This window comes from Lepisosteus platostomus, chromosome 26 (assembly GCF_059453375.1).
Source record: "Lepisosteus platostomus isolate fLepPlt1 chromosome 26, fLepPlt1.hap1, whole genome shotgun sequence".
NCBI classification, from domain to species: domain Eukaryota; kingdom Metazoa; phylum Chordata; class Actinopteri; order Semionotiformes; family Lepisosteidae; genus Lepisosteus; species Lepisosteus platostomus.
In genome coordinates, this window is record NC_142636.1 from 15554259 (window position 1) to 15571546 (window position 17288).

Sequence of the window (17288 nt, forward strand, 5' to 3'; positions counted from 1 at the left end):
CCGCGCGTTCTTAGGCAGCTTATTGCACAGCGTGACGGACTCTGTGACTAAGCGCTTTTCGCCAGGGTCACTCCCCGGGCAGAGCGCTGTCCTGGGAGTCCTAAGTACCTTCACGTAGTGTGATGGCTGCATGTAGACCGTGGATCACCAACCCTGATCCCCCTGTATGGGCTCTTGGTGACCTGAATCTGCTTGTAACTGGCTTAATTACATCAGTTCTCCCAGCTCTTCAGGCCCTACTGCTGTACTTTAAAGACAGACACAGACCTTAACCACAGACACACTGACAGGCCCTCCGGGACCAGGACTGGACAGCCCTGCAGACACACTGACCAGTCTCTCCAGGACCAGGACTAGACAGCCCTGCAGACACACTGACTGACCCTCCAGGACCAGGACTGGACAGCCCTGTGGACACACTGACTGAACCTCCAGGACCAGAATTGGCTGCAGACACACTGACACATCCAGGAGCAGGATAGTTGACCCCTTCCTTATACTTTGGGGATACATTTGCATCAATATTGAGTTTTGCTCCACTCAATCAGCTGAACTCTGGGATCTTGTTACACTTGTAACCTGACCTCAAATTTGAAAACTCCTGCTGGTTATTGGATGTGTTTGTTGACTTGTTTCAATTAAGCCAGTAATGAGCTGATTCAGGTGATATTAATCTATTTTGCAGTTTCCTCCTCTGTATTTATATCTCCATGCATTTCTGATTTCATTATTTCTGCTTGGAACTGTTTGAGGAGAAACATTCTTTCCTCACGCCAGCAGCACCAGATTCTGAAAAGACCTTTTCACAGCCCAGCACTGAAACAATATGGGGAAGTTTTGTGGCGTGACGCCATGGGCTTTCTCCAGTACATAGGTGCAGCAGTCATTTCCTTCCCCCGGACGCTTCCTGCGACGGAGCTTTCGAGAAGTTCTTCCTCTTCAGGAGTTACTGTTCTGAGTTTTTAAAGGGAAAGGAGAATAACCACCAAAAGAGCAGAAGAGAGTGGAGGAGAAGCAATTTACGTGGACCCTCAGGAAGTGAGAATAAAGAACAAAATGATATGAGTCCTTTAATTTGCAACACCACCCCTCCCCAAGAGCCCCCCATCCAGCACACTAAAGCAGAGCAGTGGCTGGCCCACAATCACCACCTTGCCCTGTACAAGCGAACACCCCCCATGAGTGATTTAGGGCTCCAAACAGCCAGTTGGAGAGCTGGCAGACTATGGGAGTGCTGGAGCTGGGGAGAGGGAAGGGGAAGCTGAAACAGAAAAACAGAGTGAAGCGGAGCGCTCCTGGCAGCAGAGGAGGGCCTCTCTGTGGGAAATCGAAAGCAGGGCATTGCCAGGAGCAACGCGAAGGATTTCAAGGCCACCAGGGCGACTGACCCATAGCAACGCTGCAGGGGGTCAGCTGATCCGGGGGAAAGCCGGACAGGGAGGTGTGAGTGGAGAGAGGGGAGGTGGCCTTTGAATTCAAGTCCCGCAAACAGTCAGATCCCAGATGTGCTGTGTGCTCGGGAATGTGGCTTTGGGAACCATGGTTACTGCCCACCCCCCGCCCCCCTGAGCCAATAAAAAAAAGAAAAACAGGCTAAATTCAACCAGAGAGCCAGCCGCCGGGGAGAGGACAAACACACAACACAACAATACAACCTCTGTGTTTCTGGGGAAAGGTCTGCTAACAGCTCAGCTGGGGATAAAGACCAGCAGCACAAGGCGTCACACACACAGGGAGAGCCCGATACAGCAGGAGATGTGCACGACTTTGTCAGGAAACACTCCTATTTGTCTGATCAGTTTTGGGTGTCGTCATGGAGCAAGGGGAGGCCTGTGAATGTGTGGCCACAACACCCATGATGCGCCACGTCCTGCGCTCCATTACCAGCTGGGGCTACTTTCTGTGTGGCACTTGCATGTTATCCCGGTGCTGTTTGGGTGGGGCTGTCCAGGCATGGAGGACCCGTCAGTGGGGCTGCAGGGGTGGCAGAATAACAGAACTGTGAAATAAAAGGGAGGAAGCTTCTTTTTCCCCAGAAACGCTGTTGAACAATGGTATCACACACTGTATGCTGAACACGACACTTTCAACACTACGTCTCATCCCCAGCTGTGTCAGTTCCCTCTTCCCTTCTCTGATGTCCTGATATTCTCATATACTGGGGACTGAGCTGGACTCTGGAGAGCAGTGTAGTTGTTGCTGTCCTGTGGGCTCTGAAAGACACCAAGTCACAGACACACTGTCACACTGGGGCTGCTGTACTGAACACAACACTGAGGACTGGATCAGACTGAACTAACAGGTATACTGTACTGAACACAACACTGAGGACTGGAATGTTTTAAAGTAATAAAGATACTATAGTAAACACCTTCCTGAAGGATTGATTAGATTAACATTTTGTTACACGCACAGGCAGATGCTGCTGCAATTAGAAAAAACATTCCTCCTACTGCCAGACTCACCCTAAGAGTGTTGTGATCAGAAGACACAGCTCTCAAGTCCAGAGCTGTGTAAGTGTCACCGAGTGGATCAGACTTCTCCCCCTGTGAAGAGACACAGGGCAGAGCGGAGAATGAGTTTCTTATAATGAGGATTATTATTGCTACTTTTAGAGAACTATGTAATTTAAGCAAATAAACTCTTGCAACTCACTCTGCCACCTTCTGGTAAGGGATAGAAATGACATTTAGCTTCTCTTGAACCTTTGATCTGCTGGAAGTCTAAACATTATGAGTGTGCACCTGTGTAGGAAGTTTATTCTGCTGTATTTTATTTTGGAAACCTTTGCTCTGTGTAGCTGTTTTCTCTGCTGCTGTGATGAATGTAGAAGAGCTGAAGTGTGATGAGAAATATTCCTGCTCTAGACTGTGGTGAGAAAGATGGTCTTGTTTGCTGGAGTGGAGGGATCAAGCAGTCGAGCAGCAGAATGGCCATTTCTCTGTGATGACCTGTCCTCAGTTTGCATGTCCTCAGTGCAGACGCCTCCACAGCTGGCTGCTTGGATGGTGCTGTCTGGGACGGGCGTGATGCTCACTCTCAGATCAGCCCCTGCAGGCTCTTACCTCAGTCTGGGCTCCGCCAGTGCTGCTGTCCTGTGTGGGCGGGGCAGTGACCCTCCTGTAGAGGACAAGGGGTCAGTGGTGAAGTGGCCAGGGACAGAGAGACCAGCTGTAGCAGAGTGGACACTCACCTTCTGATCAAGAGGATTATTAGGATGGCCAGCAGCAGCACAACAACAGATCCCACAGCCGCCACCAGTGCTGTTAATAGAGTGCAGCCTCTGGCTGGGAAACAAGACAATAGAGAGATTTCCTTGTCTAGATCACTTACATCAAATCTCAGATACAGGTGTATGTACAATACATACAGATCAGAGGGAGTTGCAGGACTAAATACAGATTATCACAACAAACAAAAAATACAGTGAAGGAAAAAAGGCAGTACCATCTTGAAATATCAAAGATGGAGTTCTATCCCAAAACATTGGCATTGACATTAGAGGAAGTACTCCACATTTCCAAAATATATAAAAGTAAAAGACTGTAGAACTTACACACTACAAGAGTCACAGCAGCAGATCTGCAAGCTCCCATGTTATTCTGTGCTTCACAGTAGTACTGTCCACTGTCTGCAGAGCTGACCTCTGCAATAGTTAAACTCTGCCCTGATTCCATCTTCCAGACTCCAGCACCACTGGTCTTAAACCAGGTGTAGTTCTTCACCCGAGGGTTTGCAGTGCTGCTGCAGGTCAGGGTGACAGGACTGCCTTCTGATATTTCACCAGAGGGGCTTATGGACACTGAGGTGTTCTTGGGGGCATCTGGAAGAGATTCACATCTGTCTTTAGATTTTGAACCACAATGTACAGCAATCTGTCTTGGTAGTGCTCAGCAGTACTCATCTATGTCTCAGAAGGATACTCTGCCTGAATGACTCCTAGTCTGTCAGCATCAGACCAGTGGCTCAGTTCCCTCTGCCAGAAGCCCCGTGTCCATCTCTCCTTCAGATTTCTAGTCCTACCCAGACCCTGATCTCCATTTTACTTCCTGTCTCTATTCTGCTTCACCCATCTCCATCTTCCTCCATTTAACTTTCCTCTTTGACTCTACCAGAGTGTTGATTCACACCCAGCCCTAGAGGACTTTCCATTTGTTGTAGTTTGGATTCACAGTTGTTTTTTTTTTCAGCAAGCCACAACAACACAATGAAGTGAAGTAAAGCCAAATGAAATCCTGGTAATTAGATGTGATGTGATCCAGATCTGATGTTTTCAGGGCTTGCTGGGTCACAACGAACAGGGACTTCAACCATAGAAAAGCCAATAAAATGCTTCAGCCTCGTTTTCAACTTGTATTTGTCACACCATTTTAAAAGCAAGAAGAAGGTAGCTAATGCTTCACAGATTAGACTATTTAGACAGAAAATGAGCAAGCCATTTCCGCAAGACATCCTAGGACATGTAGTTCTCCATCTCCCCTGTACAGAGGAAACTACATTTTTTTAAAGAGACGGGGTCAACAAGGGTTGAGACTTCATAATGTTAAAGTCAACTTTATTGCCAAATCAACCTTATGGGCTTAAGGCTGTTAGGAATTTGTTGTGGTGCTCTTGACACCTCGACTAACAGAATAACATCTCTTGAATAACAGAGATACAAAATAAAGAAAGATTCAAGAATTACAGTGGAGATGGAAATCCACACAATTACCAAATACTATAACAATTAATAAGACTGTTGAGTCATGAGAGCAAATGGCCTCAGGTAGGTGCTCTTGTGGAACCACTTTGTTCTGGATCAGATAAATCTCATCCGTCTTTTCTGAGCGAAGGAGCTCAGACAGGGGAGGAGCTTACTGATAATCTTCAGGGTTTTTCCATTTCAATGTTGTATGGAAACAACAGACATGAAGTGACAGCCAGTTGTTCTAGAGGTAGTACGGATCACTCTATCCAGCTGTTTCCTCTCCTGAGAGGCTACGTTCCCAAACCAGACTGTCACAGAAAAGGCTAGCACACTCTCAGCTGCTGCCCTGTAAAAATGGACCATGGTTTATGAGAGACAGCTCCAGCTTTCTGAGCTGCCCAGGAACATAGAGCCCTTGATGGCTTTCTTCACTCTCTGATGTGCATTTCAAGGTGAAGGAAATTGTTGTGCCAGCAAACCTGAAGGTGTCTAACCTCTGTACGACCTGACCATCAACCACAAGAGGATGGAATTCATCCTGTAACGTGTGAAATCAAAGAGTACATGGAGACTGAGCTGGAGAGTTTCTGATTGCAGCAGCACACTAAACCTCCTTCTTGCAGGTAGATTTGTCTCAGTCTCTACAGGTAGAATCAAGATAAAATGAAGGTGAATGTGGCCACTGGCCACTAAACTATGAAACTCCCCACTGGAGAGCAGCAAGGGTGTGTATAACCACACCCGACTGTGCAGCCAGTGCATGAACTCCAGTACACTGACACAGTCCAGTCACTGGCTCTAGACTCTTCTAGTCCCTGTGGAGTCCAGTACACTGACACAGCCCAGTCACAGGCTCTAGACTCTTCTAGTCATTGTGGAGTCCAGTACACTGACACAGCCCGGTCACAGGGCTCTAGACTCTTCTAGTCCCTGTGGAGTCCAGTACACTGACACAGCCCAGTCACAGGGCTCTAGACTCTTCTAGTCCCTGTGGAGTCCAGTACACTGACACAGCCCAGTCACAGGCTCTAGACTCTTCTAGTCCCTGTGGAGTCCAGTACACTGACACAGCCCAGTCACAGGGCTCTAGACTCTTCTAGTCGCTGTGGAGTCCAGTACACTGACGCAGCCCAGTCACAGGCTCTAGACTCTTCTAGTCCCTGTGGAGTCCAGCACACTGACACAGCCCAGTCACAGGGCTCTAGACTCTTCTAGTCCCTGTGGAGTCCAGCACACTGACACAGCCCAGTCACAGGCTCTAGACTCTTCTAGTCCCTGTGGAGTCCAGCACACTGACACAGCCCAGTCACAGGCTCTAGACTCTTCTAGTCCCTATGGAGTCCAGCACACTGACACAGCCCAGTCACAGGCTCTAGACTCTTCTAGTCCCTGTGGAGTCCAGCACACTGACACAGCCCAGTCACAGGGCTCTAGACTCTTCTAGTCCATGTATGGTGCTGTATACCGACTAATTCACAAGATATGAAAAAAAAGTATTTTTTAGTAAATTAAGATATTTTATCCATCACTTGATCAGTTAAGATCAATCTATAGGTATGATGGTACCATACTATAATTCATGTAAGAGTATATAATACCTGCCCTTTTCTTCATTTGTCTAATTTATGCATCATCCATTCATACATGTTATTCCTGTATTATTTTCTTTTCACCAAATGTCATTGTGGTCTCCTTAATTTGCATAATTTCCATAATTTCCCTCTCAGTGGCTGTTAGGTCCAGAAATTGTCTGTATTGTTCAGCAGCAGGCAAATGAGCTGTGATACTGAGAACTGGGAGGGGATGGAGCAGGGTTTGTGTGGGTGGGGTAGGATTTCTACAAGTCAAGTTCACCAGTTTCTACAGGACTGAACCACACTTCCTTTAACACTCGCAGACGAACATATTAATGTGTAGGTTCAGCAGAATCCCATGGCTGCTTTACTGTCTTATTGTCAGCCAAAGATCTCACTGATCAGATCAATCAAAAAAGCTAATCCTCATCAATAACCTCTTGCAAAAGGAGGGGTGGGACTTTTCCAGAACTCTCACAGCAGGCAGAGGGTAGGACAGTCATCTGGGACTCCCAGTGATCAGTGTTACAGTGACCCTGTACAGTATATGATCACTTCCCTCGAGTGAGCTGCAGGACTGAGATACGCACTGATGATCTTCAGTGTTGCATAGATATTTACCTTTTCTTATAATGTGTACCTTTAAATGAAATTCTAGTTTTAGAATTTGTGATTAAATTTAACAAGTAACAGAGCAGCAGCTTTTGCTTAACCAGAAATAACAGGTTCAGATAATCTACACAAAGAAATTTACTTTTCAAACATACAATGGTCATTCTAATGAAAAAAATACAATCTTGTAATCTAGTGAAACAGTTACTTGAGAGTATCATGATCAGTCATCACTGATTAATTAACCAAAATAACAAAAACATTCAGTTAGGATCCAAAATCTATCAAATTCATTCTATTAAAAACATAGTGGGAACTTGACTGTTGTATAGACACTGGATCTCCTTAGTATTGATGGGGCTGATTGAGCCCCAAGGTGATTTAAGCTGTTGAGTCTGTTGTGTTATTTTAATAAGAATATTGTGAACTTGTTAGTTTATTTGAAATCTCAGCATTCCTTACCAGAATGTCAAGTTTTTACAGTAGCACTGAAGTAAAACACAACCAGTGTAAAAGCATATGAATTGAGAATTAAAATATTTTTGACACTCACTAGATACTGTACACTATTTGATTTAGAAAACAGGTTTGACCATTTAAACTTGGTTGAGGTTTAGGACTGATATTAAGGTAAATGCCTTTTTGACAAATGTGATTGTTTTGTTTTTCTCATCCCACAGTGCTATTGTGCTGTTGTGACGGTATTTTTACTTTACTGTCAACATGTGCAGTTAGTGAAGAATGTATGAAGCATGAAGAGAGTCTCTACTGTACCTGTGACTGAGAGTGACACTCCTGGTTTTCCTGTCCATTTACCCCCAGCTGTGTTTGTTATAAACATAAACCAGTAAGTTGTGCTGTCACTTGTTGTCAGGTTCCTCAGTCTGAGGGTGCAGTTGTTCACCTTATTCCCCAGGTATTCTGTACGGTTCACATACTGAGGCACAGCAGACAGGTCTATGGGATTATTTGATTCATCTTTGTCCATCCAGAATGTTTGTTTCACAGAGTTATCCCTGGGGTAGCTGTAGGTGCACCCCATGACCACCGTCGACCCCTGCAGTGCACAGATACTCCCAGGGTTGTACCACACCTCCCAGTTCTGACTCAGGACACCTGCAAGAGAGACACACACAGCCCTGCTGGTGAAGACCTGGAGCTGCAGGGAGGGTGAGAGTCTGACAGGACAGGAACTGGGCTGTCTGACTGCTGTCAGCCACAGTAAATACGCAGGACAGAGCACAGTGTAAATAACTGCACACTGAATCCACTGCGTTACTCTTCCTTACTGATCTGCTGGGCTAGTAAGGGGATCCAGAGCAGGAATCCTCTCCCCCTGCTCCTGTGGAGAGTCGCACTGCTCTCTGGTTTCTGGTTCAGCAGACATCACAGTGACCTGACAGGACCGAGTCATTGACCCAGAGAGTGGATTTTATTCTCATTTCATTACAATAAACAGCAAACCTCCATGAGAAGGTGACAGTTCTGCTTTTTCAGCCAGCTTGAAGCAAAAGGAACTGCTGCACAGTGAACACAGGGAAGCAGGGTGATGAGGACATGAACCAGGTTGCTGTTATCCAGATGTCTGATCTGTTACAGGTCTTACCAGCTGCAGGTCCCTCTGTGAGATACACTCGCTGCTGGAAGTATCAAACCTGTTACCTCCTCTCTGAGCACATGTCCACTGTCAGGCGTGTGAAGTGAGATCAGTATTAATCTCCCTAACTGTCTGCTTCATCAGTGAGACTGATCTAACAGCCCTGCAGCTCCCAGTAAAACTGCAGGGTGGACCACACTGCTCTGCAATGGGAGGGATTTCTCTGTCACCAGCGATGTCTTTGAAAAGTGACGCAGATTTACCTGGAATCAGAACAAGGGCCGCAAGTAGCACACTGACTGCAGTCTGGACAGACATTTCTTCCACGTCGGTCTGTAACACAGGAGAGTCGAGAATATATTAGTGGTTCTTTTGTTCATATAGTCAGGTGAAACACATTCTGTGTGGAGTCTGCATGGACTCTCATGTTGTCTTCAAGGGTTCTGATTTCCTCTCCTTCTCCCCAAAACAAGCTGACTGTGCGAATTGAAGTCTCTGATACATCTGTATGCAGTTTAGTGTGTGTTTACATGTCCTGCAATGGACAGGTGTCCTACCCAGGGTGGAGTCCTGTGTCCTGTGATGGACAGGCGTCCTACCCAGGGCAGAGTCCTGTGTCCTGCAATGGACAGGCATCCTACCGAGGGAGGAGTCCTGTGTCCTGCAATGGACAGGCGTCCTACCCAGGACAGAGTCCTGTTTTGCACCCTGAGCTCCTGCAGCTCCTCCCAGGAAGAGGAGGCTGTGTGATGAAGGATGTGTGTGGAATAAGAAGAGTAATGAACTCAACCTCAACCTAGAATGAGCACGTGAAGTGAATTTAATGTGAAATGAATAGTAATGTGATGTGTATTATAGAAGCTTGTCTTAACTGCACATTTTCCAAAATAGGTTTCATTCTTAAGTTTCCCTTGCAGGCTAAATGTTACAATTACAAATATATAACTACAATTAAAACCCTTTAAAATTGTATTACTGTTAAAATGTTATTGGGGTTTATTTATGAATCTGTCTAATCGATTTAGTATTAAACAACCAGTAACATGCGTCTATATGTAGATACTGTACGCCAGTGATTCTCAAAACGGCCAGGACATTTATCATGAGAAATGAGTGCTCGTGCAATAAGGGCTAGGCAGGTGTTTTTAACCCATAACCCCTACCGCGACACCCTGCAGATTCAACCACAGCTGAAACTTCACCCGCCAGGGCGCCCGTACTAAACCGATCAGCAATCTTGCTCATCGCATCAGTTTATCAATGCTAACATATAGTCTATGTGCAAAAACGATCCCTTTCACTCGCATCAGGCTGTTGCAGTCATCATTAATAGAAGCTGTAGTAATAGTAGCTTATAATAGATTTCATGCTTTGGAAATTCTATTGCAGAATAAAAAAAGCAGAAATACATTCCGCTAATACCAAAGTCACAGCATAAAGAAAGAAGTGAAGATACTCATTTAGCACGAATATGGGACGATCAGACCAGGATGAAGCGGATCGGCTCCTGAGGCTCCCAGACAGGTGAGCGAGCCCGTGTCGTACCTGCAGGGTTGAAGGTGCTCGGTGCGGCGCTGGGAGGACGAGTCGCTGAGCCGCTGCTCACAGACTGAGAGCAGAGACGCGGGTGAAGCTGATTCACAGGAGACTCATTTGAATAGAGCTTCAGACTTGATTCGGCAGAGCTGGTTACCACTTTGTTCAGTGTTTATCACGGGAGGAGGGAATAATGCCCAGGGGTTAATAAACTCGCCTTATATGGAGTAAATCTGCTTTTTTCCCAGCAAGAAGGCGTGGTAAAATATTTTGGAATGTGTGTCTATTTCCGTGTTCAGAGATACGTGTGTGCAAATTTCTAGGAATCCTAATAAGCTCCATAGCTTTGAAAATAGATTCTTGTTATTACTGTCATCGCACCGGCAACAGATTAAAAACTGGCAATCATCACTTTAATAATATGTACAGTAGATTTATGATATGTTAGAGTGTGTACTCATTGTAAGACCGGTTTACATTGTGGAATAAAGTTTATTTTGTTAAGAAATAATGCATTTCCACTTGTACTGTCTTGGGCTTTGAGATGCTCGTGAAAGGTGCTTCATGCAATGAAGTTTATTATAAGAAATAAAAAAAAACAGTACGTGTGGAATTCTGGGTAAAACGGGAAACATACGATTTAGATAAAAGAACTCCAGCAGTTGTGAAACTGTCCATACGACTGGAGTAACTATTGTATCAGCATAACAAAACGGTAAAATAAAGGTAGCGAGAGAACTTTTTCCCCAAATACCTGAGATAGCATTTCCACTTGCTGCCGGTAGATGGAAGCAATGTGCTATCCCCCGGCCGTGAGTCACTGAAACGTCTGCAGGTGTTGCAGTGTCCAGATGGAAAGAGTTTGCAGCCATTCGACAGAACAGGAATGGAGCAGGATTATTAAAGACTGGGGATTCCACAGGAGGTGGAAACTCCTTAAAGAGAAGGACATGACTGGGAACGGGAGAAAACAGTTTAAACCATTTTTCATTTATCTGGCTGAATGTTGAATGAGAAGAGGAAGGAAATTATACAGCATAGATCCAGAACCCATCTTTACAGAAGCCCTTCTCCTAATTTCCATCTTTACATAAATGAGCAGTGGGTTTTCAGACACATAACTCTGCTGAAAAATAACATCACATATACTGAACACACTTTCAACAGGAGGTCTCATCACCAGTTGTCAGTTCCCTCTTCCCTGCTTTGAACTCCTTATATTTTCATAATCCAAGGGCTGAACTGGTCTTGAGTCTCTGTGCTGTAGACCCTGAAAGACACCAAATCACAGACACACTGTCACACTGGGGCAGCTGTACTGAGCACAACACTGATGTCACGACCACTAACCTGCCCAGACCAGCCCCCAAGAGGACTAATCAGTTCCAGCAGCAGGGTGATAATTACAAACGCTGCCGCACGAGTTTATTTCTCATCAGACGCCTTACCGAGCAGCAGGCTGCATTATTTAAGCCTCCCTCACCCGCATATCGCTGCTCGGTATTGAATTCACTTCTTGTTGCTCTACCTAGCGTTTCTTTACCTTTTGCCTTACTGGAATTCTGACTACACCTTTTGCCTTCGGACTTCGGATCTCGTCTCGCCCCTTGGATCGTTTGCTACCTGTGACTAATTTCGGTTTTGACCCTGGCGCTCTCTTTTCGACCACGGATCTGTCTTACGTTCTGGATTGTTCGCCACCAGTGTCTTTACCGGGTCTCGACCTACCTTACCCCTTCGGACTACGACTCAGCTCCTGGTTTTGCTCTGTTCGCTTACTCACCTCCCAAGGACTCCTGCATCTGCATCGGTTCCTTTTCACCTCTACCAAGCCTCGTTACAAATGAGGGCTGGATCAGACTGAACTAATAGATATACTGTACTGAACACAATCAGGTGTGAATATCTACAGCTGTCCTGCTACTGCCAGACTCACCCTCAGAGTGTCATAATCAGAAGACACAGCTCTCAAGTCCAGAGCTGTGTAAGTGTCACCGAGTGGGTCAGATTGGGCTCCCTGAGGAGAGAGACAGAGGGAGGAGCAGAGAAAGTCTTGTCTGATTAAATAGTAATATTAGAGAGGCTCAGATGGACGGATGGTGGCTTTATTGAACGATTCTTATTCCTATACTTATTGGTACTTTTAGAACACTATGTATATATTTGGTTAGTAATTGAAATTACATTTAGTTTCTTAGAGACATGTAGAGCAGAAGTGTGATGAGAAATATTCCTGCTCTAGACTGTGGTGAGAAAGATGGTCTTATTTGCTGGAGAGGAGGGATCAAGCAATTGAGCAGCAGAATGGCCATTTCTCAGTGATGACCTGTCCTCAGTTTGCATGTCCTCAGTGCAGACGCCTCCACAGCTGGCTGCTTGGACGGTGCTGTCTGGGACGAGCGTGATGCTCACTCTCAGATCAGCTCCTGCAGGCTCTTACCTCAGTCTGGGATCCTCCAGTGCTGCTGTCCTGTGTGGGCAGGGCAGTCACCCTCCTGTAGAGGACAAGGGGTCAGTGGTGAAGTGGTCAGTGGGCTGAGAGACCAGCTGTAGCAGAGTGGACATGTCTACAGACTCGCTCACCTTCTGATCAATAGGATTATTAGGATGGCCAGCAACAACACTGCAACAGATCCCACCACTGCCACCAACACAGTAAACTGAGAGGAGCCTCTGGCTGGGAAACAAGACAATAGAGAGGTTTCCTTGTCTATATCATTTACATCAAGTCACAGATACAGGCATATGCACTCCCATGTAATTGACCTAGCATGCCAGAGACTTTTTGGGACAGAAGAGCACTAGTCATCTATAATGCTGGCAGTCCAACAGTGGAAGCACAGATAGATTCCGCTGACACTAATGTGTGAAATATGATTCAGCCCAATGTAGAGTTGAGAAAGTCCCTGGCCTGAATACTGAGTACTAACACAAACAGCAAAAGAATGGCAGTAACATTCATGAAAAATCTACCCACAGTTCTACCCACAACATGACCAATGTCTTTAGAAATACAGTAGAGGTGAAAAGTTCTCCATGTTTCTAAGATTTAAAAAGGAAAACCCCATTGGACTTACACACTAAAGCAAGAGTCACAGCAGCAGATCTGCGAGCTCCAATGTTATTCTGTGCTTCACAGTAGTACTGTCTACTGTCTGCAGACCTGACCTCTGCAATGGTTAAACTCTGCCCTGATTCCATCCTCCAGACTCCAGCATCACTGAGCTTAAACCAGGTGTAGTTCTTTACTGGAGGGTTTGCAGAGCTGCTGCAGGTCAGGGTGACAGAACTGCCTTCTGCTATTGCACCAGAGGGGCTGATGGACACTGAGGTGCTTTTGGGGGCATCTGGAAGAAAAGATGGGAAACCTTATGAAGGTCATCACTACAGCCCCAGTGTGATCTAGGGGTCAGAGAGAAGGCTGGAGTTCAAAAAGTCCTTGGACTGCATCCCAGCCAGACTTCTGGAAAATACATTACCAAATGGATGTCACTGACCTCTCTACTGAAATTATGTACTTACACAGCACATTCACAGTGCCAGCTGCAGACCTGTTACTCCCAATCTCATTCTGTGCTTCACAGTAGTACTGTCCGCTGTCTGCAGAGCTGATGTTAATGATGGTGTAGTTGGGTCCTTTATATAATGGACCAGTTCCATTGATCTTAAACCAGCTGTAGTTCTTTACTGGAGGGTTTGCAGAGCTGCTGCAGGTCAGGGTGACAGAACTACCTTCTGCTATTGCACCAGAGGGGCTGATGGACACTGAGGTGCTTTTGGGGGCATCTGGAAGAAAAGATGGGAAACTTTATGAAGGTCGTCACTGCAGTCCCAGTGTGATCTAGGGGTCAGAGAGAAGGCTGGAGTTCAAAAAGTCCTTGGACTGCATCCCAGCCAGACTTCTGGAAAATACATTACCAAATGGATGTCACTGACCTCTCTACTGAAATTATGTACTTACACAGCACATTCACAGTGCCAGCTGCAGACCTGTTACTCCCAATCTCATTCTGTGCTTCACAGTAGTACTGTCCGCTGTCTGCAGAGCTGATGTTAATGATGGTGTAGTTGGGTCCTTTATATAATGGACCAGTTCCATTGATCTTAAACCAGCTGTAGTTCTTTACTGGAGGGTTTGCAGAGCTGCTGCAGGTCAGGGTGACAGAACTACCTTCTGCTATTGCACCAGAGGGGCTGATGGACACTGAGGTGCTTTTGGGGGCATCTGGAAGAAAAGATGGGAAACTTTATGAAGGTCGTCACTGCAGTCCCAGTGTGATCTAGGGGTCAGAGAGAAGGATGGAGGCCCAGAAGGTCCCAAGCTGACTCCCAGCTGGAACACTGCCCCTCTGACCTTTAGTAATGTTAACTACACTCATGTACTTACACAGCACATTCACAGTGACGGCTGCAGACCTGTTACTCCCAAACTCATTCTGTGCTTCACAGTAGTACTGTCCACTCTCTGCAGAGCTGATGTTAATGATGGTGTAGTTGGCTCCTTTATATAATGGACCAGTTCCATTGATCTTAAACCAGGTGTAGTTCTTCACTGGAGGGTTTGCAGTGCTGCTGCAGGTCAGGGTGACAGAACTGCCTTCTGTTATTTCACCAGAGGGGCTGATGGACACTGAGGTACTCTTGGAGGCATCTAGAAGAGATCAGAGTTTAAATAAGCTTTTTATAATTAACACAGAAATGAGAATTTTGTGTAATTCAGTAGTTAATAGGAAATTAAAACTGTGATGGGCAGAGAGGATGCAGAAAATTCTAGCTCTCTTACAGAACCCATACTGTTCATCATTCAAATGTTTACTAGTTAGGAATAGCTATATAATAATAATAATAATAATAATTTTAATAATAATTTTCTGGACACTCCACTCAAAGCGCTTTACAGGTAATGGGGTCTCCCCTCCACCACCACCAATGTGCAGCATCCACCTGGATGATGCGACGGCAGCCATAGTGCGCCAGAATGCTCACCACACATCAGCTATTAGTGGGGAGGAGAGCAGAGAGTAATGAAGCCAATTCATAGATGGGGATTATTAGGAGGCCATGATTGGTTAGGGCCAATGGGAAATTTGGCCAGGACGCCGGGGTTACACCCCTACTCTTTTCGAGAAACGCCCTGGGATTTTTAATGACCACAGAGAGTCAGGACCTCGGTTTTACGTCTCATCTGAAGGACGGCACCTGTTTACAGTATAGTGTCCCCATCACTATACTGGGGCATTAGGACCCACGTGGACCACAGGGTGAGCGCCCCCTGCTGGCCCCACTAACACCCCTTCCAGCAGCAACCTTAGTTTTTCCCAGGAGGTCTCCCATCCAGGTACTGACCAGGCTCACACCTGCTTAGCTTCAGTGGGTTGTCAGTTGTGAGTTGCAGGGTTATATGGCTGCTGGCCATATATATCATTATATAAACACCATATTCACTCATGTTAAAGACCAGGTAAGACCAGTCCAGCCCAACTCTGTCTTACCAGCAGGAAGTTTAACTCATCAAGTGGAATCTTGAGTATCAAACTTCTTTATTCACATTATAATTCTCAGGAGTTAATCTGTTATTCCAAACACGTTTGATGTTCTGTTTACGATAGTACTGTGAATTGTTGCGTTTGATTGGTTCCTAAAATTCTCTTAGTACTCCTGCAATTTACTGTCACGTTTTTTAATGGTTACAGTAAATTAAAGCTCCACATCACATATACCTACAATCCTTTAATGGACTAAAATGGATGGATGTTCTGGTAGAACATCAGAAGGAACTGCTGCACAGTGAACACAGGGAAGCACGTGATGAGGACATGAACCAGGTTCCTGTTACCCAGCTGTCTGATCCATTACAGGTCTTACCAGCTGCAGGTCCCTCTGTGAGCAACACTCGTAGCAGGAAGTATCAAAACTGTTACCTCCTCTCTGAGCACATGTCCACTGTCAGGCGTGTGAAGTGAGCTCAGTATTAATCTCCCTAACTGTCTGCTTCATCAGTGAGACTGATCTAACAGCCCTGCAGCTCCCAGTAAAACTGCAGGGTGGACCACACTGCTCTGCAATGGGAGGGATTTCTCTGTCACCAGCGATGTCTTTGAAAAGTGACGCAGATTTACCTGGAATCAGAACAAGGGCAGCAAGAAGCACACTGACTGCAGTCTGGACAGACATTTCTCCCACGTCAGTCTGTAACACAGGAGAGTAGAGAATATGTTAGTGGTTCTTTTGTTCATATAGTCATGTGAAACACATTCTGTGTGGAGTCTGCATGGTGTTTTGCATCTTGTTCATGAGCTTTGGTTTCCTCACAGCTTCCCAAAAAATCCTGGTTGGGCATATGCATGTCTTTGACACACTATTGCATGCCTGAGTGTGTGTTTATATGTCCTACGATGGACAGGTGTCCTACCCTAGGTGGAGTACTGAAATACCCCCATAAGCATGTGTGTTCATGGGCCCTGCAATTTCAGTATTCATTTTTTTATCATATATATATCATTATATATCCGTCTACCATAACATATAGAAGTTCAAGTAACAGTAGTCTGCCTTGAGTAACTACCATAACTACCTTAAACAACTGGCTTGGAAAATCAATTAAAAAAACAGAAATACTACAGAAATACAGGAAATCTAAAAATCACAGTACAAACAACAGAGGTGAAGATACTCGTTCGCGCCACAAATATGGGACGAACAGACCAGGATCAAGCGGAGCGGCTCCTGAGGGTCCCAGACAGAATACAGTCATTATTAACAGAACTTGTACGGCTACTGCTACTTTATTTATTTTATTTATTACAAAATAATAATAATAATAATAGTAAACTTACATGCTTTCGAAATTCCGTTTTTGAAAAAACGTTCCAGCTAAAAGCAAAATGACAGAATTAACAAACTGGAGAAGAAAAGATACTCATTCGCGCCACGAATATGGGACGACCAGACCAGGATGAAGCGGAGCTCCTGAGGGTCCCAGACAGGTGAGCGAGCCCGTGTCGTACCTGCAGGGTTGAAGGTGCTCGGTGCGGCGCTGGGAGGACGAGTCGCTGAGCCGCTGCTCACAGACTGAGGGCAGAGACGCGGGTGAGGCTGATTCACAGGAGACTCATTTGAATTGTGGTTTAGATTTGCTTCAGCAGAGAAAGTTACCCTTTGTGTTCAGTGTTTTTTGGGTGGACTGGAAGATGCCCGGGGGACTGGTAACGTGCGATAAACATGCCTTATAAGGGGCTGTTTATTTATTTTTTACCGGCAAGAAGACATATTATACTATCCT

At 45.6% G+C, this 17288-nt stretch overlaps 1 protein-coding gene across 1 annotated transcript; it reads right to left on the bottom strand.

The window, feature by feature from the left end:
- Positions 1-1057: 1057 nt before the first annotated feature.
- Positions 1058-17136, bottom strand: LOC148640404 (Fc receptor-like protein 5). Its single transcript, XM_088621615.1, has 18 exons — positions 17014-17136; positions 16843-16879; positions 16126-16195; positions 14394-14657; positions 13968-14231; positions 13529-13792; positions 13084-13353; positions 12590-12683; positions 12447-12501; positions 11943-12023; positions 11198-11276; positions 9957-10079; positions 7778-7989; positions 3557-3875; positions 3194-3287; positions 3066-3120; positions 2466-2546; positions 1058-2213 (listed from the first exon to the last, which is right to left on the bottom strand). Exons 3-18 carry the CDS (start codon positions 16178-16180, stop codon positions 2115-2117), a joined length of 2409 nt encoding a protein of 802 aa, XP_088477741.1. The 5' UTR covers positions 16181-16195; positions 16843-16879; positions 17014-17136; the 3' UTR covers positions 1058-2114.
- Positions 17137-17288: the final 152 nt, after the last annotated feature.

What these genes read in the sequence shown, in the direction of transcription:
- LOC148640404 (XM_088621615.1), bottom strand. Translation starts at nt 16,180, where the DNA reads ATGTCTGTCCAGACTGCAGTCAGTGTGCTTCTTGCTGCCCTTGTTCTG. An exon ending in TGTGACTCTTGCTTTAGTGT is followed by an intron (nt 12,684 to 13,083) that starts GTAAGTCCAATG and finishes CTTGTTTCCCAG; the next exon opens with CCAGAGGCTCCTCTCAGTTT. An exon ending in CTGGAGGATCCCAGACTGAG is followed by an intron (nt 12,024 to 12,446) that starts GTAAGAGCCTGC and finishes CTCTCTCCTCAG; the next exon opens with GGAGCCCAATCTGACCCACT.